The sequence below is a fragment of the Mytilus galloprovincialis genome, chromosome 10 (assembly GCF_965363235.1).
Source record: "Mytilus galloprovincialis chromosome 10, xbMytGall1.hap1.1, whole genome shotgun sequence".
Lineage (NCBI taxonomy): Eukaryota > Metazoa > Mollusca > Bivalvia > Mytilida > Mytilidae > Mytilus > Mytilus galloprovincialis.
This window is the reverse complement of record NC_134847.1, coordinates 40,695,480-40,721,196: the sequence shown is the minus strand read 5'-3', so window position 1 is coordinate 40,721,196 and position 25,717 is coordinate 40,695,480. Positions and strand designations below refer to the sequence as shown.

The 25,717-nt window shown below is 31.2% G+C and overlaps 1 protein-coding gene across 2 annotated transcripts; it reads right to left on the bottom strand.

The window, feature by feature from the left end:
- Positions 1 to 1,040: 1,040 nt before the first annotated feature.
- Positions 1,041 to 25,717, bottom strand: LOC143047570 (uncharacterized). Of its 2 annotated transcripts, none has more exons than XM_076220663.1 (16): positions 25,636 to 25,717; positions 22,537 to 22,725; positions 21,189 to 21,350; positions 20,503 to 20,590; positions 19,690 to 19,807; positions 18,833 to 18,965; positions 18,100 to 18,243; positions 17,386 to 17,583; positions 16,161 to 16,286; positions 15,008 to 15,205; positions 14,456 to 14,617; positions 13,166 to 13,377; positions 10,758 to 10,884; positions 9,037 to 9,201; positions 7,190 to 7,375; positions 1,041 to 5,322 (listed from the first exon to the last, which is right to left on the bottom strand). In XM_076220663.1, exons 2-16 carry the CDS (start codon positions 22,715 to 22,717, stop codon positions 5,003 to 5,005), a joined length of 2,520 nt encoding a protein of 839 aa, XP_076076778.1. In that variant the 5' UTR covers positions 22,718 to 22,725; positions 25,636 to 25,717; the 3' UTR covers positions 1,041 to 5,002. The 2 variants fall into 2 exon arrangements, with proteins under 2 accessions (XP_076076778.1, XP_076076777.1); XM_076220662.1 differs by lacking the exon at positions 25,636 to 25,717 and adding an exon at positions 24,419 to 24,688.

Genomic DNA, 25,717 nt, shown 5'->3' with positions numbered 1-25,717 from the left:
TGTGTTTGTCATCTGAGATACTGTTTGAATGTTCAATGAAAACAAAGTTGCACTGTGTTAAATTTATCAAAAACCTTGGCCCATTGTGCACTTCAAACATTAACAAAAACAGATTATTTGGTGCATTCAAAGAGTTTATACTTATATTCATTTAATTTACATGTTTGAACTTTTGTGCAAAATTGTAAGTGATAAATTTGTATATTACACAACTCTTGATCTCTATATATCATGTAATAATTGATCAGTAGTAGATGCTTGTCTTTTGACTCTAAATCTTAATCAATATTATTAAAAAAAAAACATATTTGTGAATAAGTGACCGTTTGTTTAATGAAAATCAAGATTAAATTAATCATAATCATACTTAAACATCTATTAATGCTGAGACCTGATACATTTTTCTTATTTCAAAATCATCTCTTTCAACAATTAGCACTAGCTTTAAATTATCATCACAAGGCAAGATATTTGGAAGACATCATTAAAATTTTGCCTGGGAAATTAAATAAACAGACAAAGATAAAACTATAACTCCTTGTTTAAAGATCATGTTTAAACTTTAACAACTAGTATTATGCATTTTTTAAAATAGAAGTACTTTTAGAATTTTCAATGAAAAAAAATACACCACAAATTCATAAATTATTATTCAAGAAATATCTGTAAACAGAGATATACATGCAGGTGAACCTGATAATAAAAGATGCTTATGGGGAGATAACTCTGATGATACCAATGCCTTGGAAGACATAACTTATTTTCTACTATTGTTAATTATTTTGTATTTGGTATAATTAGTTTTGAGCAAATATGATTTTCTACTATCAAAATATATGATCAAAATAAATAAATCCATTCAAATTAAAGTAAATTATCACAACATTTATTGGACAGTAACTTTAATATAGTGTTAAATTAAAATTAAACTCACCAAATCAACACCAAACTGAATTATCTTTTGAAATTTGTAGATTAGAATACATCACGTTTGTCGTTTAAAATGAGAGGAAGTATTTTGGTTTCCAAAACTCACAATTCTAGCCAATTTAATGCATTACAATAGGGGAAGCACAGTTTACACTCTTTCATATTTTGATTAAAAACAATATTTTCATGTATTTTTCCTGACACATTTTCATCAAAAACTAACTTTTTGATAATTATTATTTATAACATATTTGTCAAAACTTATCTTCGTCCCTGAACATCTGAACTTCAATAATAATAAAAAAAAAAAAAAAAATAACAACAAAAGAATTTGCATCAATAAAAAAACTTATATTAAACATTTACAACATTTAGAATAATAACAAACACAATAACCTGTCCATCTACTCAACCACATCACTGAATTATATAATCCTGATACCTTTGATAACTATTTACACACCACTGGGTCGATGCCACTGCTGGTGGACGAGGGTATCACCAGTCCAGTAGTCAACATTTCCGTGTTGACATGAATATCAAAAATGTGGTCATTTTTATAAATTTCCTGTTTACAAAACTTTGAATTTTTCGAAAAACTAAGGATTTTCTTATCCCAGGCATAGATTACCTTAGCCATATTAACAGGCGTATTTGGCACAACTTTTTGGAATTTTGGATCCTCAATGCTCTTCAATTTTGTACTTGTTTGGCTTTATAAATATTTTGATATGAGCGTCACTGATGAGTCTTATGTAGAGGAAACGCGTGTCTGGCGTACTAATTTATAATTCTGGTACCTTTGATAACTAATTATATATCCAATAAATAACACAGTACATTACATACTGTGGTTTCATTTATATTTATGGTTAACCAATATTTTTGGATTTTGTGGAACAAATCACAATTATCAATACTGTAAATTCAAAAATTATTGCAACGATTTTATTATTTCAAAAATGCAGCAGGGTAATAATCCCATTTTTTTATATATGCATTAAACAGGATTTTCATCAATATTGCAAAAATTCAAATCGTAACTTAAGTCTAAAATGACAAAATTACAATTATAAATGCATGCAATAGTTTCTGAATTTACAGATCTTGAAAGTGAGTGGATTTTGTTTTAACAGAACCAGTAGTTGTGATTGAGAAGCTGGATAGGTTTTAACATGCTGCATGATGACGAATAATGCTGAAATAATTTTTTCAAATAATAGTACTTAATCTAACTATTTATAATTCTCCTTTTCAGAATCTAAAGGACTATGGGTAATCTAATTGTTTGTACACCTAAATGAAAATAAAGTTACGTCATTGGTTGAATTTCCATTGTTTAGAACATTTTAAACCAATCAAAACTTTTTGGTGAACACTTTTGAAAATATTACCCAGAATGCATTAGATTCTGAACTGGAGAATTACCTTTAAGTTTCATTGCACTCATTGTTATGTAACTGTCAACTTTAATAATAGCATTCCCATGCATACACTTCATCATTTTTTCACACACACACTACATCACTATTATCACCACACATACTTTACCATTTATTAATTTTTCACAACATACACCATATAATTTATTAATTTTTACCATCCACACTACACCATTTTTTATTTTTGACCACACACACTACACCATATAGTTTATTCATTTTTCGGCGTCCACACAACACTATTTTTTTCATTTTTCAAAATCCACACTATACCATTTAAACTAAATTTTCACCACACATACTACACCATCTTTTATAATTTTTCACCACACATCCTACCCCATTAACATTTTTCACCGTTAACACTAAAACATGTATCCATTTTTGACAAACAAAAAATGTATTTCAATAAATCTCAAATAACCTTAATGTTAATAAATTTATGATATTGGATGGAAAGAAATAGTCTAAATTAAAAATGACGATATTTCACTGATGCTTTTAAATACCAGTACTAAACAAACTATATAAATTAGTTCTAACAAAATCTTACATGTGTTATCTAGTTCCCTGTAAGTTTTAAAATGGTCTTTTATGAGTTTTTGTGTTTCAAATACACAAAACTGTAAATTGAGAAATCATTGTGTGCATTTACGTATGCGATTTTTGAAGAATGGACAAAAATGAGAGATTAATTATCAAGATTTATAGAAAATCAGCACACAGACCTATGTATGAAATATCCGAATGCAAGTATTTATTAATTCAAAACCTCACCTAGTCGCATTATTTGCATTAATAAAAACCTTGCAATAATTTCTTAATTCACAGTGTATGTCTGGTTATAAAAATGGAGTTTTTTAATGTAATATGCTGTCAATAATGATGCTACTATTGGGGTTTTGGATAAAAGAAATTGTCCTGATTTTTTTAAAGTTGTAATCTCTGTCCTGCATTTTTATTTTTCATTCTATTTCTATTTGGTCCTGCCTTTTTTATTAGCTCATTCTGACTTTTTTACATAAATTGTCATCCTGCCATTTTTTTTGCCAAGGTGCTCATCAAACCTTTCTTTTTTTGCTCAAACTCCTGTCCTGCCTTTTTTTTTAAATTTCATCCTAGCCCCACATAAAAATCGAATGGTAGGTCCCTAATGGACAAACATCAAAACTATGCAGCAAGCTCTAAATAACCCTGAGTATAGACATGTCTTGGACTGTATATAAAAATGATGACATATGATTTGGTGTAAATTCAAAATTCTTTAAATGAACAAAAATATAAAAAGACAGTTCAATTCAACCACTACTGGCACACACAAACATACTATATGAGGATTATATAGAGTTTAATGAGTTCTATAGTAATTCCAGAAGACTAACCTAGAGAACCAAAGAAATCACATTAACTTCAAATAGTTGGGATGGGGTGAGTAAACAAGTTATCTACCTTGATTGTAATATAGATATTTCAGATATGCCACAAAATGTGATATCTATAATACTAAAATTACGAGGTCCAATTTGTCAGCCGTCATCGGGTAAAAACGACAAATCAAAGAATTCAACTCTATATATAACTAATATAGGACAATGGTGTAGATTAAAAATTACACCACTCCAGACCCTTTTGTTTTCCACATAATTAATATTGCCAATAATTAACAAGTTCCGGGTCGAATCCGATACCGATACCAATAGTATATTCACCTGTTAGCTATTATCTTATCTGTACGTTCCGCATTTGACAGGCGCACCACCAAACGGTGTATTTAGGATTTTGCTATATACACGGGTCATAATCAAAGGGCTGACACTACTAAATTCAATCATTGTCAAATTTTTCCCTATTGTAGTTTTATTCAGCAATCAGCAAGACTTTCTAAGATAAGTAATATAGGACAATGCTGTTGATTAAAAAATACTCCATTCCTGGATAGCCAGGACCTTTTGTTTTCCAAATAATTAATATTACCAATAATTGATAAGTTCCAGGTCGACGGGTTCAAACAGAAAGATTTGAAAGCAGAGAAAACTTTGTATCTTATAATCGACATGACTTTATCAGATGACAATACTAATTACTAAAATAAGGCTTAGGCATAGTTATATACTTTAATTCAGTCACGGACCCGCGATATCACGGGTGTGTACTTGTTTAAATGAAAATAGTTCTAACTAATATCTGACAAAATCAAACGAACATTACACATCAAAAATATTTGGCACTTTTTTTCAACTATGAGCACATTCGAATTCCACATTCTAATGGAATTGATAATCATGAATACTCCTTTACAATTTATGGCGTACATGACAAGTCTTACATGACAAGCCTTACATGACAAGTCTTACATGACAAGCCTTACATGACAAGCCTTACATGACAAGTCTTACATTACAAGTCTTACATAACAAGTCTTACATAACAAGTCTTACATGACAAGTCTTCCATGACAAGTTTTTGACATATTTTTAACAATAACAACAATATCAACATGGAAAGCACTAAAGACTATTTTGGCAATAGCAAAAATATCCCGCACCCAATTGCACTATTTATACATCTGTGTATGTATGTGTAGGTAAAATGTACAAGTCACTGTCAACAAATCAACATTGCACTCTTCTCTATAATATTACACAAGCTTTGGATTCATTTCCTCCTTGTTTCATTTTCTTTTTCTGTTTATCAATTGCATTAGCGGTAAAAGCAACATTTTCCATCTTTTGCTTGTTCGATTTCTCTTCTTCTTCATCAAGGATTCCTGGAAGTTGACGGAACAAAGAATTTTTGTCTTCTATCACGTCTAAGGCATCATTACCTTCAAGTTTTGCAGCTTCTTCTAATGCTATTATGTCTTTAGCCTCTTTGAGTAATATTTTAATCTTATCCTCTGTGATTGGATGAGTATGAATATATCGAATCCTCCCTATCTTCGCTCTGTTTACTGCAAGTAATAAAAATAATACATTTTACTCCTTTTCTTTCACAGAGACCTTCAGCTAACAACTTTACAGTTGTATAAATAAGAATTGACTTCATTGTGCAATAAATTTAGTAAACTTCAATACTAAAGAACTACAAAAATGTAATTTACCAGTAAAAATGTTGTCAATATACAGGGATCTCCATGGATGAAAATTGAATGATGGAGGAACTTTCACAATCACAAACTGTGTCTACGCCGTAAAGTGTAGCGTGATCGAAAGTATTTCATCCCTCCATGTAAGGAATAGTGAACAGACTGATACATTGCTTATTTAAACTATTTCATTATTGAAGTATTAATGTTTTCATTAATTGTCATTTGTAACCATTCAAATGCCAAGCCTTCATGATCCCTCCTTAGTTGAGAATGACCAAAAGCTGTCATTAAGATTCCCATATAGATTTCTTTCTATTTTTTATAATTGTTATGTGGGTTACAAATCATATGGAGCTTATTTTTCACGTACCCTGTCAAATTTAGAAGTCAGGAACCAATTACTGGTTTTGATGATTTGCATCAACAACAAAATAATTTGTATGGGTTATGTAAAAGTTGAAGAGATTCTTAGGGCAAACATTGACAAATGAAAAGATTTTAAATGACTTAATCTAGCAAGTTGATGCTATGCAACATGCATCATTCAAGTCTGAATGTAACCGGAAAGGTGGATGTATCAATTTGATTGTAAATTACTAAATGAATTTAGAATTATTTCTTTGGGTGAAAAGTAAATATTTTTAAGTTTTTACTTTTTAACTTTTTAAGTAATTCTATATTATCGTTACAATAGTATTCAAATTATTTGCGATGAAATAAGGTCAATGTTTTACGTCTTATTTTGTACTTCTCAAAAAAGGGGGATGCTGATTGCGTAAGTCAATATAAAAGCATGTGTTCGACTTGTTCAACTGTTTTCTTTGTAACTGGATTATAAAGTTATTTATTTAATCTAAATCATCATTAGCATTTGTTGAAACTTAGTTGAATAATTCGATATATCTTCACAAAGTGTTCTCCTGTACAGTTTGTCGATCTACCTGTACAAGTTCAGGTACAAGTGATTAGCGATCTTAATGCGGATATCCCTCAGGCGTTAGAACTGTATTGGACTATAATACAAAAAGCCTAAGGGTTATGCAATTACATGCATTTGATTATAATTTCTAAATAAAATGGCGTTGGTCGAAATAAATTTGAACGATGGCGCAAGCCTTTTTAACGATGGCACAGGTCATTTGACAATGGCGGAAGATATTTGAACGATGGCGCCCCGCCATCATTAAACAGGTCATGGAGATCCCTGAATATAAGCTGGTTTTGGGAAATGAGAACACTTCCCTCAACTTGAGCTGTAGTATTAAACCACCTGCTTGTACATGTAACCATCAAAGGTGTATGAATGAATAAAGAGCCACATAGTGACTTAAAAATTATAGATAAAAAACTGTAATATAAAACCACCTGGTAGTGTTTATTACCATCCATATATGAGGGGGGTCTGATGGGTCCTGATCCTGAAATCCTGAGCTTAAAAACATGAAATCCCAAGGTTCCGAAATTTATAAAAAATAAATCTCAAGGTCCCCAAATTATAAAAAAAGAAATACCAGATCCTGAAAGGGTCAATCACGAAATCCAGAGCTTAAAAAACACCTGATCCCGGCGTCCCGAAAAAGGTTCTGCCCCCCCGCCCCCCCCCCCCTCATTTATAAGTTTGTACTACATACTACAACAGACATAGTAAGACACTGAATAAAACCTATAGCTATATATGTAATAGGTAATAATAACTTTTAGATATATTATGGCACAGCATAAAACCTACCTCCTGGGTAAAGTAAAACTGTTGCATAAAATCCCCCTGGTGGTTCATATGACACTCTTGTAAGGGCTATGTTCCTGTTTATACACAGATAGCAGATCACAAGTCTATTTTCTTTCTTTTCTTGTTCACTTTTTGGTACAATGATTCCCCAGCCTAGTGTATCTCCAACTGACACGGATGATTCAGCTAAAATTCAAAACAAAGAAACTATATTTATCAGAACTGCCTTTCGAAATTTTAATTAGTATAAAGGATGTTTGCTCCTCTACTTTTTGAATTTTGGCCAGAATTTTTTTGGAAATCCTCTGGTTTTATCAATATATTGCCTTAAAAAAAATGCCCTCTAACCTCTACTTTTCTTTTCATAATTTTATAACATTTAATTTAAAAAGTCATATTTGAAAATCTTTTGAAAGAAAAAAAGGTGTCAATGCTAAATTTATGTAAAATCTTGAGAGAACAATTTCCAACCAAATTTTCAATAAATTTCTATGGCTTCTATCTTGAAAACATAAGCACACAAACCCTATTTTTTTCTGCTTTTTAAGTTCCTTTATATATATTTAAGATAATATCAATTTGTGACAGTCTTTTAAAAAACTTGTTATTTTGAAAAAGACTACCAAAAACCCTTAAAACTGATTATTTTTCTTCAGTATAGTTGACCATTATAATTGTATTTTGATTGATATGTTGATACAAATCCTCTACTACTAATACATTATTGTAAACAAAACCTTTGTTGTAAAACTTCTGCGTCACTTATTGATGATGACCTGCAAACATTTTAATTTTACTAATGAACCTATGCAAAATATGAGAGCAGCTTGTTCACAAAAAAATCAGATTGTTTAATTAAAATAATTTTTTTCAAAAATATGTTAAATGTATGATAGTTTGCATTCGTTTACATTACTTTTGTTAAAATTAAAATGCAAATATATGCAAGTATATGCATATCAGGACAAGAACCTGTCACATGGATGTTGATATAAACCCTGTGTTTTTTACTTGTTTGGCTTTATAAATATTTTGATTTGAGCATCACTGATGAGTCTTATGAAGACGAAACGCGCGTCTGGCGTACTAAATTATAATCCTGGTACCTTTGATAACTATTGTACTAGACTGATACACCAATATTGATTTCAATAAGCTAATAAATAAGGTGGAAACAACCTGAAACAAACTGTTTCAAATTGTATCATGTTAAAAAGAAATATTTTTCTTATTACTATGTACATTCTAAACAAAGGAATAATAAAATTAAGAATGGAAATTGGGAATATGTCAAAGAGACAACAACAAATGGAAATTTGTCCATGAAATGGACCCTTATAGAAATTGCACTACTTCAGTGAAAATGGAAATTTGTCCATTAAAATGGAAATTTGTAAACTAAATGAATGATTGGAGTACAAAACTGTAAGCCTGGCATCATCAATGAGTTTGTCATGTTGAAAGATTTTGTTTATGTTAACTTTCAATGATACACATTAGTTTTTTTTATCTACAGTAATTAATCATAATCAAGAATGTGTCCCCAGTACATGGATGCCCCATCGCACTATCATTTTTCATGTTCAGAGGGTAGTAAAAATGGGAGAAAATCTCTAATTTGGCATTAAACTTAGAAAGATCATATAATAAAGAACATGTATACTAAGTTTTAAGTTGATTGGACTTCAACTTCATCAAAAACTACTAGGACCAAAAACCTTTAACCTAGACCAAAAACTTTAACCTGAAGCGGGACAGACGGATGAACAGACGAACAGACAGATGCACAGACCAGAAAACGTAATGCCCATAAATGGGGCATAAAAAGATTTTCTTCCTTTACATACCCTCTCCTTTTGCTAAAAATCTGATGAAATCTTGTCTAAAGTTAGATGACATGGTAACACTAATATCCTGAAAACACGGAGATGACAAAGCTATCCCAGGAGGTGGTATTCCATCTGCATTGGAGCCAAATTTATCTACAATCTGTATCTCAAAATAGTTAAATTCTGTAATTAAAAACATAACCATTAATACATAAAAAGTAAAATCCCAAAAATACTGGAAAATTCAAAACTGAAAGTCTCTAATAAATGGCAAAATTAAAATCTCAAACACATTAAACAAAATGGACAACAACTGTCATTTTCTAGACTTGGTAAAAACATTTTCTTAAGAAGAAAATGGTAGATTTAACCTAAAAGCATTGTTGATTTTCAATAAAAATATTTTGTGTTCATGAAGGGATTTGAGTCATGAATCAATGAACTATTTTCTTCCATTATTATATGCAAAATAGATCATGCAGCCTCTCTTTCTGATAACACATAACTTAATAAACAGCTGCACCATGAGCGCATGATACGCCCGACGTCTTGTGTGGAAGTTTTATGCAATAATCATAAATAGTTCCTGAGAACATTTTAAGCAATAACCATTTATTGTTTTTGAGACACAGCGGGACATGTGAAACCCCCCCCACCCCGTTTTAAAAAAAAAACAAAAAACTAAATATCACTAAAATAAAATTTTGAATCAAACCAAAAAGTATACAGATCTTTAGATTAATATAACAAAGAAGTGTGTAAAGTTTAAAGCAATAATCATAAATTATTTTTGAGATACAGCGCGACATGTAAAAAAACCATCCCCTTTTTTACAAAATACTCAATAACTCAAAAATAAAATTTTGAGTCATCACCACAAAGTATACAGATCTTTAGATTAATATAACAAAGAAGTGTGTAAAGTCTTAAGCAATAATCATAAATCGTTTTTAAGATACAGCACGACATAAAAACCCTCCCCCTTCTTTACAAAATACTCAATAACTCATAAATGAAATTTTTAATCATCACCAAAAAGTATACAGATCTTTAGATTAATATAACAAAGAAGTGTGTAAAGTTTTAAGCAATAATCATAAATCGTTTGTGAGTTACAGTGTGACATGTAAACCCCCCCCCCCCTCCCTTTTTTACAAAATAACTCAAAAATGAAATTTTGAATCAACACCAAAAAGTATACAGATATTAAGATCAATATAACTAAGAAGTGTGTAAAGTTTTAAGCAATAATCAAGAATTGTTTTTCAGATACGGTGCAACATGTTTACGCCGGACAGACGGACGGACGGACACCAGACATTTGTATACCATAATACTTCCCGTCAAAATTTTGACAGGCGTATAAAAAAAAAACAAGACCAATACCATAGATCTGCATCCCTGCATGCAATTGATTGACTCAGTGGCAACATAAATACTTAAGCTTAATTGATCATACTCAAAATCAGTGAAGTAAGGAATACTTTGATGAAAATAGTCATTTAAGAAATAATTGATGCAAGCCATACTTTATTGTAGTTTTAACATGGTTAGGCATTATATTCCTGATTATTTTTGCCTGGGCGATAACGACAAAATCAGTCAATTATGATATCATCTAAAAGAAAGTCTTCATTTATCGTCAGGCACCAAAAAATACCATTAACGTCATTTGGCAAGAATTTTTATTGATATTTGGCATAGAGGTACCCCAATTAGGACCCTCAAGAAAGTCTTACTTATTTCGTCACTGAGTGGATATGGACACTGCAGGACTTCTGCATCTGTATGTTCTGGTATTGTTACCATCTTTTCTTTCTCATTAACCTTTGACCCTTCTGGGATAATCCAATAGTTCACATTATCCTAAAAAAAATTATAGAACCATTAAATCCTATTTAAAAATAGTTTAGCAAACAGTTTTGTTTCCTTGAGTGTATTACATTGTACCAACAGGTTTTAATTTTTGATTTTCATGAGTACAGATAGTATGAATTACACATTTCTATAATACCGGTGTAACACATCAGCGTATAGCTTTGACATACGCCGGGCGTGGTAAACATTATGTACACCCTCAATACGCTAGTAAGTTTGGATGCATTCACCTGTCAATCATACCTGTATCATGTGCACAAGCCTGTATTGGGCTAACAAGAAGCATACCTAAGCGTTTATTTGGTGTTCAAGTAACATATGTTAGTGTATGCCTGCCGTTTGTGTAATGTAGATGGAATGCACGTTACGAAGGAAAAAAAAGGCTCTTGAACATATATGAGCCGCGTCTCTGTCGTATTTTGGACGATAATCCATGCTTGCGATGTGTCTGTGACGTTTTATTATACAAACATACCCCCATACATTTAAGTGAAAGTGGAACAATCTTGAAGCGTAAGCAGGGATCTCCATGGCCTGTTTAACGATGGAGCCCCGCCATCGTTCAAATGTCTTGCGCCATCGTCAAATGACTCGCGCCATCGTTAAATTGTCTTGCGCCATCGTTAAATTGTCTTCCGCCATCGTTCAAAACTTCATCGTTTTTTGTAGCCCGACGCCATTTTTTTATCAATTATAATCAAATGCATGTAATTGCATAACCCTTAGGCTTTTTATGTTATAATCCAATACAGTTCTAACGCCTGAGGGATATCCGGATTAAGATCGCTAATTACTTGTACCTGAGCTTGTACAGGTAGATCAACAAACCAGACAGGAGAATACTATCTGAGGATAGACGATCCATTTGTCGAAGTAATCAACTAAGTTTCAGCAAATGATTATGATCATTTAGATTAAATAAATAAATTAATAAATTAATCCAGTTACAAAGAAAACAGTTTAACAAGTCGAACACGTGCTTTATTTTGACTTACGCAATCAGCATCCCCCTTTTTAAGAAGTACAAAATAAGACGCAAAACAGTAAATATTATTTCATCGCAAATAACTCGAGTACTGCTGTAACGATAATTTAGAATTACTTTAAAAGTTTAAAAGTAAAAACTTAAATATTTCCTGTAAAGAAATATCGTATCTAAATTCCGAATTCATTTCGTATATTACAATCAAATTGATACATCCGCGTTTCCGGTTTCTATTCAGACTCGAAAGATGCGAGTTGCACAGCATCAATTTTTCCAGATAAAGTCATTAAAAACCTTTTCATTTGTCAACGTTTGCTTTACAAATCTCTTTAACCTTTTACATAACCCGTACGAATTGTTTTGTTGTTGCTGCAAATCACCCATACCGGTAATGGGCTCTGAATTTGACAGTGTCCACGAAAAATAAGCTCCACATCAGATAATTTTTAACCCCCATAACAATTACCAAAAATAAAAGAAAACTGCATGGGGACCTTCATGACAGCTTTTGGTCATTCTCGACTTTGTAATGGTGAAAGTTCCTCCATGGTTCAATTTTCATCCATGGAGATCCCTGGTAAGTAACCTGCATTACCTGTATGTAGCGTACAGGTATATGCTAGACAAACGCTTGAGTTGGATGAAAATTTTTATGTTGCATAAAACTTTCCTGGAGTTCACCAAGGGTATACCCTTGCATTTTGACTTACTTCAAACTTATGCAACGCACGTTTAACAATAGCTTAGTGTTCCTCTGGCGTGCAACTACTGTATACCAACTTTGTCAATTTTCTCTGTACGTCTGGTGCACGCCGGTCTTCACGCCAATGTGTGACAACAGCATTAGGTTATATGCAGACATTTATAGCAAAACCAAGAGATCAAGTAATCACAAAAATGCAAGTTTGTCTTAATCCACGATTTGGTTCCAACGATTCAAAATTTGACAATTTAATAGCAATTTAAAACTATTGGTACGTCTAACTTTCCACAATTTACATTTAAATTTTGTAAGTCATAAATCCATTGTAATACAGACAATACAGGTAAATTCAACATTGCAAACTATACACATGTTAACAAATTTTCTAGCAAATAATCAGTTGAATTGAATAAATTTTCTTGAGTACTATTTATTAAATCAATTGTGCTGTATTTAAATACAAATCCAGCTGAGTAATCTTAGAATTAACCGCCTTACAATTTTGGTTGTAAACTTACAGAATTTATATAATAGGACACAATGGTAGTCAGGTCACAATTCTAATTTATACACAAACTCACAATTTCAAATGTAGGTCCAACACATAGTCTAGTGTGCCAGAAAACATCAACCACAACTTCATAACCATTTCCACAGAGGGCAATAGTAGGAAAATATTGACTTGGATCATTAGCCATCAGGTATCTTAATCCTATAGGATGATAGTTCTTTGAGAACAAAACTACTGGAAGACTACTTTCAAACACTGAACAATCTAGTCCAACTGTATCACCTGAAATTAAAAGTATGCATAAAAATGATAAGTCCATGAAATCTTTGAATTAATCTTTCTATTTCCTGTAAAATTACTGTTAAGTGTTTCACTCAACCTTTTGCAATTCATTCAAATTTCTGATCCACTGGTTAATTACCCTATCACTACCTTCTATCACTACTTCAGGTATTCGTTCATCTTATATCATGTATATAATCACTATTCTATAGGGGTCTCATTGGGGGGTTCTGATGCTGGATCCCGCTAACTGTTTTGTATGATTCCCGTATCCCGCTAACTGTTTTGTATGATTTCCGTATCCCGCTTACACTATGTATGTAAGCAATTCTCATTTTTTTGTAATTTTCCCGCTAGACTTCATTTCCTGTTTCCACAATAATTTGACTTTCACGTGTCATGCTTACAAAAAATCGGCAATCCCAAGTCACGCTTAGACCCCAATGAGACTCACTCTAAAAAAGTTAAATTCAGAACAGTTTCATAAATAGTGTCAACAAGTTATCTCCCTTGCATAAAATTTAACTATTATCTCCCTTTAAAATTAAAATATTATTCAGCTTTTTGATTACAATAGACCAATTCTTGTAGCAAAAGGTATACATTGCTTAAACTAAAGAATTAATACTTTTACAAGACCCAAAATGTAAGAACATACCAATATCTAAACTACACAGTTAGGTTCTTGAATTTATTCAAGTTTTCAGAACAAGCAACCAGTGATTTCTCAAATATATGTTTAGGTTCTTGAATTGATTCAAATTTGAAAAAAAAAGCTAAATAATGTAGAAGTTCTTAATCTTATTTCAGTTTTGGATACAAGCCAGAGAATGTTTCAGTTTTGATAAATGCATTGCCTTAAGTTGAAGGAAAATAACTCTTAAAATCATAAGTATGTTTGTGTCAACCAATTCCATTGATATAGTCTAAACTTCTAGGTTACATAGATTATTTCCCATCTGTTTCAGGTAAATGCTTAAAATACATTGATGAAACTTGACTTCTACAAATGCATAACTAATTTTAAGAGTTATCTCCCTGAACCAAGGTCTACCCCCTTCATTCATGTTATAAATACCTTCTTCATATCTTTGCCCATTTACATTGCCTTCATATCTGGTGTTGTAGAACATGCGACCATTTTGTGACATCCAGCCTACTGTGTTTTCTGTTTTACCAGGATGTTTACTCAAGTCAAAATTGCTATCAGCAACGCCAGTAGTTACAACAGAATCCTCATCTGAAAATAATTATATGTTTAATTCGGTTTAAAAAATATATTTATTCTTTGAATAGTAAGATTGAGGTGCAAAATGTTGACTAAAAGTAAATTCTCAAGTAACACTTCAACCATACTTTTCTATTTTGACCCCCTCAACCAGATTGAAATAACAAGTATTTTGGAACTTCAGGATTGTTCATTGTTTTCTTGTTCCTTTTTATTTTGAAGGTTAAAACGAAACTAAAATAATACATTAACAAATAAAATTAAACCAACTCTTTTTTGATGGAAAAATGTTCTTCTTTAAACTTATCCATAAACTTTCATTGATGTCATTGATAATAAATTTAAGAAAACTAGCTATTTGAAAACAAGTTACAACTTCAAATAAAATCAACAATTGCATACTCAGAGTTTTTATATCTAAACAGAAGTAAGAGTTGTCTTCTGTTAGAGGCTTGCAAAACTGTATGGCATGAATTCCCATAGTCTCGGCAGGTAGTGTTATTCTACAGTACAGTTTACTCAGGTCAATGTCTGTTGACGGTTCTTTTGGAACATCCAAAACTAAAGCATCAGACTTACGGAACATTTTTATATGAATTTCTGTAACGAAAAAAAGCATTGTTTTTAGTTATTTTTAAATGATTGTTCCATTTTCTATACTTTCATTACATATCATTTGTAAATAAAATTCTTTTAAAATCATCAATTAAAAGCAAAATTCAAATTGCTTGTAAATAGAAGTTAACATAAATGGTTGTTGATATTTTCTGTCTGCCATATTTGGTTATTTTTTGTTGTTTTAGTGTAAATCAGGACATTTGTTTTCTCTTTAAAAGTAATTTCACACTTTGTCAATCTAGAGCCTTTAACATCTTCCTATATGGTATTGGTTTCTTTGGAAGTCATTACACATTTCTTTGTTAATATATTTGAATAGTTCTGAATTATTCTCAAGCATCAATGATCACTACTATCTAATTTTTTCTAAATCGATTTGGGTTTAAACTGTAAATGATTTTATGTATTCATCCTTTTGACCTTGAAGAATACCTGATGAATACATCATTTTTGAGTTATGTCGTTCACTGGAAAAATTAGTCAATTTTGTGCACCTCTTTAATGTCATTAACCTGATAGAGCAGATCGCCTGTATCCCTGCTCCATTAAAGTTCATCAAGCATCTTTGAGATTGTCATTATGCAGGATAAAACTAGATCTTTTTTTTTTTCGTAAGTACTTTATCACAATTCCCTTATGATACCAGTGCTGAATATTAGTAGTTAGAATTTAAATTGCTGTTTAATTTGAGCAATATAGCATTATTTTTTTTCAACCAATCACCCAACATAAAAACAGAAGTGATGACGCCCCTTAAACGCAGGAGTGATGTTCACTAATACCAAAATTTTGACGGAAATGCAACAAATTTAAATGCTGTCTATTGCATTGCATTATCTGCCAAAAATCATATTTCTTTTCTACATATACATCTACAGTAATCTTTAATTGTAAAAAAGGAGCAATTTCAAATTTCTTTACTTTATTGTAAACAAACCTCTCTTTATACAATCTTCAATGATATGTTTGGTAGCCTCTTCTACAGCCTCTTTGAACACTCTGTCTAAATTATCATACACCTCTATAGTTCTGTTGGACTCAACATCTACTGAAACTTTTCGACCTAAACAACAAGTGATAGATTTTTTTTTATAATAATCAAAGAGACAAGACATCTTTAAAAAAAAAAGCTGTTTTGATGTGATTCAATATAAATTAGAATCATATAAGTAAAGGGATATTCCTTTCAGGTTGATATTTTTCAAATGTATGAAATCATGCTTAGCTATAAAAAAGTATTTATCAAATCATTCATGAAGTATGGCAGAATTTTACTTCATTTCAAATTTGCACTTTTTTGCATGTCTGAAATACCTTTTTTTTTGTACTACATTAGATCTGTAAAAACAGTCCTGTAATTGAAGTGAAGCGGCTGTCAATAGACTATTTTGACATTTCTGATTATTCAACAGGTTACCTACATAGTGGTTATTTTGATACATGTTTGTACTAAGGATGTACTTAGGTGAGGTTTTGGAATTTGTGTCAAATGTTTGGACTCCTTGAAGTTTTTCAATACAATACAATGTAAAATATTTTGCCCCATAACACCCATTTATTTTTTCACATAAGACTTAATAGCTCATGAAAGGTCATTTACCAAAATTTTAGAAGATTCTTGATTTTCTTTCTTTTGTTTTGAGACCCAATAATATCAATACAAATATAAGGTAAAAGTCTGAGTTAGCCTTTTCCCGCCATATTTTAAATCTCAAATATCTAGCAAAGGAGCTCCATGACCTATCAATATCTTTAGCTTAATTTTATCCTTAATTGATGCTCTAACAGCTTATAGAATCAATTTTAACTTCTTAATTTATTAATTTTCACCAAACCTCACCTAAGCACATCCTTAATCAAATGATATTAAATAAACAAATAAAAATCAAACTTACGATTGGTGAAATTTTGAGAAAAATAAGTGTTTTTGTGATAATCTTGTTGTGTATAGAAAACATAAAACAGTTGATTTTTCCATTTTAATACCCTGTCCCAATCTAAATTTTTCACAGAATAAAAAAAGCACAAATTTCGAAATTAAAAGTATCAGGGATACCGGTATACATTTTTTAATAGACTAGTTAGTTATTAATTTGCAAGAAAAAGAAAATTGAAACCAATTAAAACGATATATATATTTTTTAAAATAAGCATATTCTTACAGTTTTGGTCCAGCAGCACTAGAGGATAGAAGCCTCCCTCTGGTTGTATGATCATCTTTGCATAGATAGTAACAGTATTTTTGGTAACAAAACACAACACCAACTGTGATTCTTTGTCATTGTATCCTGGATTATCTCTGGAATCTGGATGGTAGTGTACTCCCATACCAACTCTGTCATTTTCTTCCACTTTGTTTACTGAAAAATTTTAATACTTAGTTTTAGTTTATTACAAAATAAAATAAGTCAGACAAAACGTAAAAAATGAAGTAAAAATTTCCAGTAAAGGACATAACTGAAAAGTGGTCTATTCATCAGGTATTCTTGAAGGATCATTTATCAAAGTAGTAATTAAAATTTAACTGTTGAAAGTGGAGAAATATCGTAATATACAAGTTACAGTGGTGGAATCTGTTTCTCTAATGATTTCTATCCTTCCTTTTCAAGATTTGAGGAAAGTTGTGTACTTTTGATGTGACGTCATCAGTCATGGTCACCTTTTTTCATGACGTCACAATAAGAAAATTCAGAAGAAAACAAGAAAATTTAACGTCACAATTAAATTTCAACCAATCATTTGCCGAGAACAGATTTTTCACTAGTGAGGAGAAATATTTTTCTCACACCAGTCAGGAAATGTGGAAATAGCACAAAAATAAAAGAATTCTAATTAACCCTTCACTGTTGAAGGAGGAGGATTATATTTCAACTCACCTTTGCCATCAGCCGTCCATGTCATGAAGTCCCGTAATATTTCACAGGTTGGTGACGGCTTTAGAGGGCTACAATCACCAATCCCTACAGATGCTGCAGCCCCATCAGTGGTTTCTTTGATATATACCTCAAAATGAGAAAAACCTGCCAAATAGAAGTTTATTAAAGTACATTCAATTACTGGTACAGACAAAATCTTATCATCCATGATTTACTTTCAAAAAATGCAAAAAGTATCGTAAATTTGGTATTTTAAGCAATGTTTTTATTGTTGACAAAATTGCAACAGGACAGGTTTTGCAAAAATAAAAAAAAATCACAATTGAATCACAGAATTATCCCCCCTTATAATCTGATATAAGTTTATTAATGAAAGTCAGTTAAATGTTTGCATACAACTAATAAATAAATAGAAAGACACTTAATTTAAGATTTATCAAAAGGTAAGTCTAAGGTAAATTTATCTAAATCAAGTTTTGTCATTTCAGCAATTTGAATTGCATAACCTGACATTTAAAAAGCTTTTGAAGCAGGCTAAAAAACTTAACATTTGCAAAATTCAAGAATCTTTTACAAAAATCTTTCCTTTACTGTTAAAAAAAATTGTGTAATTAAAAAACATGTCTATAGCCACTGAAACAAAATTCATCATTTATAAGAACTTATTTTACACAAATGTAGTTAATGATGTCACATTTCAAAAAAGAATATTTTTTTTTTACTCTTAACTTACCTGAACACAATGGCATAGGACTCTGTATTGGTGCTGTAGCAATAATTTTATCTTTTGCCTTGTCGAGTATAAACATGGTCTTTGACATATCAAAGTTTACTGAGGGGTCAGACATCCAATGTAACATATTTTTCTGTAGAAATAAAACAAAGATACCATGTAAATGATTTCTTATCAAATTTAAATAATAATCAATAAGGAGTTTTTTATAAGTAAATTAAGCTAAATCTAAGAAGTAGCTGCACTTTTCAAAGTAACTGTGCACTCTTGCGCCTGGCCCAAGTCAGGAGCCTCTATCCTTTGTTAGTCTTCTATTATTTTTAATTTTAGTTTCTTGTATACAATTTGGAGTTTAGAATGGTGTTCATTATCACTGAACTAGTATATATATTTGTTTAGGGGCCAGCTGAAGGACGCCTCCGGGTTCGGGAATTTCTCCCTGCATTGAAGACCTGTTGGTGACCTTCTGCTGTTGTCTGTTCTATGGTTGGGTTGTTGTCTCTCTGACACATTCCCCATTTCCATTCTCAATTTTATTCAATTATTTTCGTTTGTACATTCGCAGTTTAAGGAAATATTTTATTTTTATGGATAAGGGTACTACAAGTTTTATGGATTGAACAAAAATTGTATATAGATATATGATTTCATGGTTTTGTTAAAGTCTGTATGGTATTCAATAGAAAACTTGTCCTATGTTAAACATTTAAATTCACTTTTCACATGAAATTATACATTTAGAAAGATGTATCCAATAGTGCTGAAACTGAAACTGAAAGTGGCCTTAAACACCAACAATTTTTCAATCAATCTAATAATTCATAAATAGTTACATTCATAATACAAAAAATACATACTTCATCAAACTGTGGACTTCCAAAAACTGCTTGGGGCCACATGATCCCTAAATCTATTGGTCCATTCTCAAGTGTTATTGTAGGCAGGAAATTACTGTGGTCTGTTTCAAAGTGATACCTGCATATAAATGATAACAGAAATTATATATATATATTTAATTTATAGGAAAAGGGTAGCAGTCGCAGCAATATTTACTGATAGCTTGCCAAAAGAAGGGCATGAATTGTACAAAAAAATGTCTAAGCCAAACTTAGTCTATGAGAAATATATGTATAAACAGTAATTTATGTACTATGCTTTGTGGTTATGTTATGTTGTTTGATTGCTGACTCATTGAAATATCCTTATATTCATATATATATATATATATGTAATGCATAGTATTAAGTACTTTATAACATGTTTAAAATAAGCAAATATCTATTTCAAAACTCATCTTATGCAAAAAGATTTCAGTATCAATGACAGATAAAATCATATTTTGCCATGATACTAATAATTTATAAAATCTTGCATGCATTTATCATTGAAAGTTTGCTCACTAGTGAAAAGAAAGGACACAGATCTGGGTACTGTATTTAAGCTTGAGCGAAACCGTGAAAAAAAATTACGGAAGTATTTTCAATTTCAAAATCTGAGTATTCAAAAAGGTCTTCAAAATCAAAAGTAGAAAAGAGCCAAGACTCCATGTTGAAGGTCATACTTGGACATACAATTGCTAACTTTTTATACATTGTGACTTGGATGGAGAGTTGTTACATTAGCACTCATGTTCTTTTTAAAATATTTAAATCTAATCAGATTTGTCTTACCTTGTAGCTACAGGTTTTCCATTTTTCACAAATGTAACTGTTGACATTTGTTGTCCAAAGTAGGTTACACATACTCCAAACACATCACCTGTCAGAAACAGAAAATTGAAGTCAAATCATGCAGCTTGCTTAAGCAATAGATGACAGAATTTGTAGGCTGATCCATAATTCTAAAAACAAATTCTTGATTTACTTCTAAATATGTTTCCCAAATTGAAAAATATATGTACATATTCGTTGAAAGAAGATCACACATTCTAAAGTGATGTGTACTTGGCCAATTAACAGCTTGACTAATTAATTCACCATTAAATTTCATATCGATAATTTGTAGGTAAGTGTTTTTCCAGTTTCCTATTTTTGAAATTGTTATGGTCACCTATTATGTCTGTTTGTTTTGTTCACACATCTTTGTAAATTTCATGGAATTTTATTTGACTGTCAAACAGGCGAGAGGTTTAGCTAGCTGTATTCCACCATTTTCTATGTAAGAAAATGCCTAAACCAACTACCAAGTCAGCAATATGACAGTTGTTATCCATTCATTTGATGTGTTTGAGATTTTGATTTTGCCATTTAATTAGGGACATTCCATTTTGAATTTTCCTGGGATTTTAGTATGTTTGTGATTTTACTTTTTGAAACCACATTATTTTTATTTTAAAACATTTTATTGCCATACATACCTATACCAAACTTTTCTCCATATGTATTAGCAATTTCTTTGTGCGATGTGTAACATTTTCCAGTATCACTATGGTAACCAACAGTGTTGTTCCAGTTCCCTGGATGAGCATCATCTTTGATGTCTGGTCCAGCAATACCTATTGTAACCTTACTTTTGGTCGCTATGAAAAATATAGGAATAATCAGTGACAAATAAAACTGACAATAACTTATAAATCTCACATCATATTAACATTTTGAAAAACTAAAGATTTTCTTATCCCAGGCATAGATTACCTTAGCAGTATTTGGCACAACTTTTTGGAATTTTGGATCCTCAATGCTCTTCAACTTTGTACTTGTTTGGCTTTATAATTATTTTGATTTGAGTGTCACTGATGATCGAGTCTTATGTAGACAAAACACGCGTCTGGCATACTAAATTATAATCCTGGTACCTTTGATAACTATTAAAGGAATACTCTTGTAAAAATGATTCTGCTAAATTTATTCATGGTAACAATTTGTTTTCCAATCCAGGTGAAATCATTTTTTATGAATAGATTGTGGAGTATACACTTTAATTGTAAAGTAACCAATGACACCAAGAACTAAAAATAAATCTGCCTTTCTGGCTTTCACAATACTTTTTCTTACAATTTCAGCCCAGTGTTCTTCCCAGGGCCTTTTAGCATCATGGTAATGTGATGCTATATTTCTTGATGTGATGCTCTCTGAATTGGTTTTTCTTATAGATTATGTTATGGATGTGATGCTACAATTTTTAGAAACAAGATGGTACATTTGTATTTCAAATTTTCATGTTTACCAGGATGATAAATAAAATATCTGGGGAGAACACTGCAGCCTACAAATAATCACTCTCAACATACCTCCTCCATTTCAAACTGATAAGTGTGCGTAACATGCATGCAGTATGGGCTTTGTTCATTGTTGAAGGCCATATGGTGACCTATAAGTTTTAATTTCTGTGTTATTTTGGTCTCTTGGGGAGAGTTGTTTTATTGGCAATCATACCCATCTTCTTTTTTATATGCAATGTTTGCCCCAAGTTATTAAGTAAGCACCTTTCAGTCAATCAAACTCAAAGTTGACAAGCAGTAAGATATTGTGTCATAGAAAAAAGAAGATCATGTGGTATGAGTGCCAATGAGACAACTCTCCATTCAAGTCAATAAACTTGTGAAAGCTGACTCTCACAGCCAAACAGCCCATAATTATAGAATATAAGGACATACACCACAAGCAAGGGGACAATTTCTACTGCATCCACACAGCATGACAACAACAAACCCAGAAGAATAATTTCCTTTCTATATTGTCCACATATATGTACATTGTACTTACACAATGATCTAATCTGTCCAAAGAAGTAAGGATTCTGTGGTGTTAGTGGTTTGAGATACTGTAGAAAGTTACTGGTCTCTGAGTACATCTTGAGCTGTACATCACTAATGTGACCTGGTACTGGTTCCTGATCATTGTAAATTATGTCACCAGCGCAGCGATATAACACTGAAGTTTCCATATTTTAACCTGAAATATAAAAATAACTTTATGGATTTTAAGAAATGTAATAAAGGTTGTGAAAACATCAAACAGACAACAAACATCACAAGCTTATCAAGATAATATTTAGAGACCCGTACAATTCTCAATAATTATATATACATGTATATGTTTTTGAACCCCAAAAAGTTAAATTTGTTCATCATCAGCTCCAAAGGCTGCTAAAATGATAGCAGGAACCTTTTGTGTCTGTTTACTAGTTATTTATTACATTTACTATAGCACTGAAATCATTCACAAGTTGTTCATCACCATGTAAAAATATAAAATATAACAATCAGTTCATTCTTTCTTTTAAGACTTACTGTAACGTTCTTGGCATGCCACGTTCTTAATTTGTAACATTCAAAAAGTATATAAGATACATATATTATAAAGATGGTGGGCTTAATGAAAACTTTGTGTTTTCAGTATGAACATGTAAGTATAGTGTAATTGTTTAACTTGTAAATAATTATGTAATTTGTATTTATATACAATTTTTGTTTGGTACTTCACTTGTATGTCAACCTTAACAAAGTTAATCATTTCTTAAATTATTTGAAATATTCAAAAGAATCGGGAATATGTCTGATTTTTTTATTCCTTATTTGAGAGCTTTCTTTTCAAGGTAATCTACATATGTACTTTCAGGACAATTTTCTATGCATCACAATTCAGATCATCACTTGAGTATAAAACTAGTAAAAATGTGTACATTGTGTCTGCTAGATCAGCAGACACAATGTTTTTATACTCCCTGCATGTAGCTGGATTCTGAATAGGGTCAGATAAATAAATAAATATCATTTTTCTTCCAAATACGAGAGTACCTTAGACTAATAGGTAGGAGCTTTAAACTTCATATAGTTAGTTTAAGATATTTGTTATTTATCAACAAACAAAAAAATAGTCAAATTTTGTGCCCACGACTCTGGAAGTGTTGCAGATTCACAAATAAAGTGATATGGCCATTCTGTACGAAATGGTGACTGTGTTACTGGCTATGATAACATGATAACCTTCAGCAATTAGAACTGAATCCGGGTCTGTTCGCACCCGATTACGTTCGCGCCCTTTTACTTTCGCACCCTACACGTTCGCGCCCAATTTTTATTGGTTTTCTGTTTGATAACTTTATAACCAAATTTTGGCAAGTGTATTCCTATTAGTATATTTGTTGTCATTGTCTCAAAATAAAGTGGGACAACGTGTTTTTTGTGTTCAATAAATCTTGATCATGTTTTGGATAGTGTATTGTTAAAATATTTTTAATCATTGTTTCTAAATAAAGTGAGATTTTGACGACCGGGATTTTTGGGTGGAATCAAATCTTAAATATTAATCAATTTTGGTTAGTGTATTGCTATAATTTTTTATTTAATTGTTTCAGATCAAAGGGGCCAATCTGTGAAAAAAACAATTATCGTTTGTGTTTTTCATTTAAAATTTTCAATGTTTTACTCATACGAAGCTAAATACATGCAGTATTTACATCAAGGCAATTTAAAACAACAATCATGATTTTCTAATTATTCAACTAGACTTTAAATTGGGTGCGAACATGTAGGGTGCGAAAGTGTATTGGGCGCGAACGGACCTGATACCATTAGAACTGGCCAAGAAGAAAAGAAATTAAGTGAGAAGTAATGAATTAACTATTCAAATATTCAAAACGTACACAAAATCAAGCTTAATCTAAAATTTCTGTCAGTTATTTTTAACTCTCAGCAGGTGCACTGTTCCGTTACAAAATCAAAAGTTAATCAAAAATCCTCGTGTTGACATTGTCAGCTGTTGTGCTGTTATGTACTTTTCCATAAATGAACTATTGAAATTGAATTTAAAACGTTCATTGTAGTTTAAATAGGCTATGAAATTCGAGAACAAGGAATTTCTGTTGTTGCTACAACAAGCGGAAGTAAGCAAGTAACCGGAACTAGTTACAGCTATTCTAATTCGTAAATGAAACCGGACAAGTAATGCTAAAAGTATAGTGACAAATCCGAGTAAGACTCCAAATTGTTGTTCTATATTTTCATCTGTCGAGTTCATGTCTTCTCTTAGCTTTAAGAGGAATGCATGCTTCTTAAAGAGGTTTAAATATATGTTTGCAGCCCTATCCATCTAATTTTTTTTTAACTATTTGATTGATTGATTGATTGATTGATTGATTGATTGATTGATTGATTGATTGATTGATTGATTGATTGATTGATTGATTGATTGATTGATTGATTGATTGATGAATCATGATCTGTTATACTTGTATGGCAGTCATCCAAAAGATGCAGGTGTTTCAAGTTGCCATACAATTAAGATAATTGTTCCAAAAGCATTCAAGAGTATACACACATATTAAAACGTCTTATGAAATTTCGTAGATTTTAGAATCAAATAGCCAATTATTTATCTAGTCAGTGTAGAAAATTGTTTTTTTTCATTTGGACACTTTTTGTAGAAATTTGTATAAAACCGTAGAAATGTTGTCGCGAATTTTATTCGAACTATAAATATTTATCAATGCAAAATTCTGTGTGGAAGTAGAAATTGAAATCGAAGATTTGCATAGATACTTTTTTAACATAACTTATTTGACAATAATAAAGAAAACCTTCTAAAAATGCGTATAGTACTATCTAATGATGATGATGCTGATGGAAGTTTTAAACGATATTGATCATGACTGTCTAAACAACCCTCGCACGGTCGGGGATTACGGTGTATCACAGTCTTTTGAATAACTAGACAAGTAACGTTAACTTTATGCCCGTCAATCTCATTGATATATTCGTTTGTCAATGGATATTGCTTTTTAGGTAGTAATATTGATTTTACATTTTGTTACAGTCATAAAATTTATGGTCCCTAATCCTATAAAACGTACTTTGTACTTACGTTTTGTTATCACATAAGGTCATGCTTTTCTCAGACTGTATATAGATAACATCTCACTACTAAATGCGTTGGATGTGTCCTG

What these genes read in the sequence shown, in the direction of transcription:
- LOC143047570 (XM_076220663.1), bottom strand. Translation starts at nt 22,717, where the DNA reads ATGGAAACTTCAGTGTTATATCGCTGCGCTGGTGACATAATTTACAAT. An exon ending in GAAGTCCACAGTTTGATGAA is followed by an intron (nt 18,966 to 19,689) that starts GTATGTATTTTT and finishes TTATTTCTACAG; the next exon opens with AAAAATATGTTACATTGGAT. An exon ending in ATGGACGGCTGATGGCAAAG is followed by an intron (nt 17,584 to 18,099) that starts GTGAGTTGAAAT and finishes AAAATTTTTCAG; the next exon opens with TAAACAAAGTGGAAGAAAAT.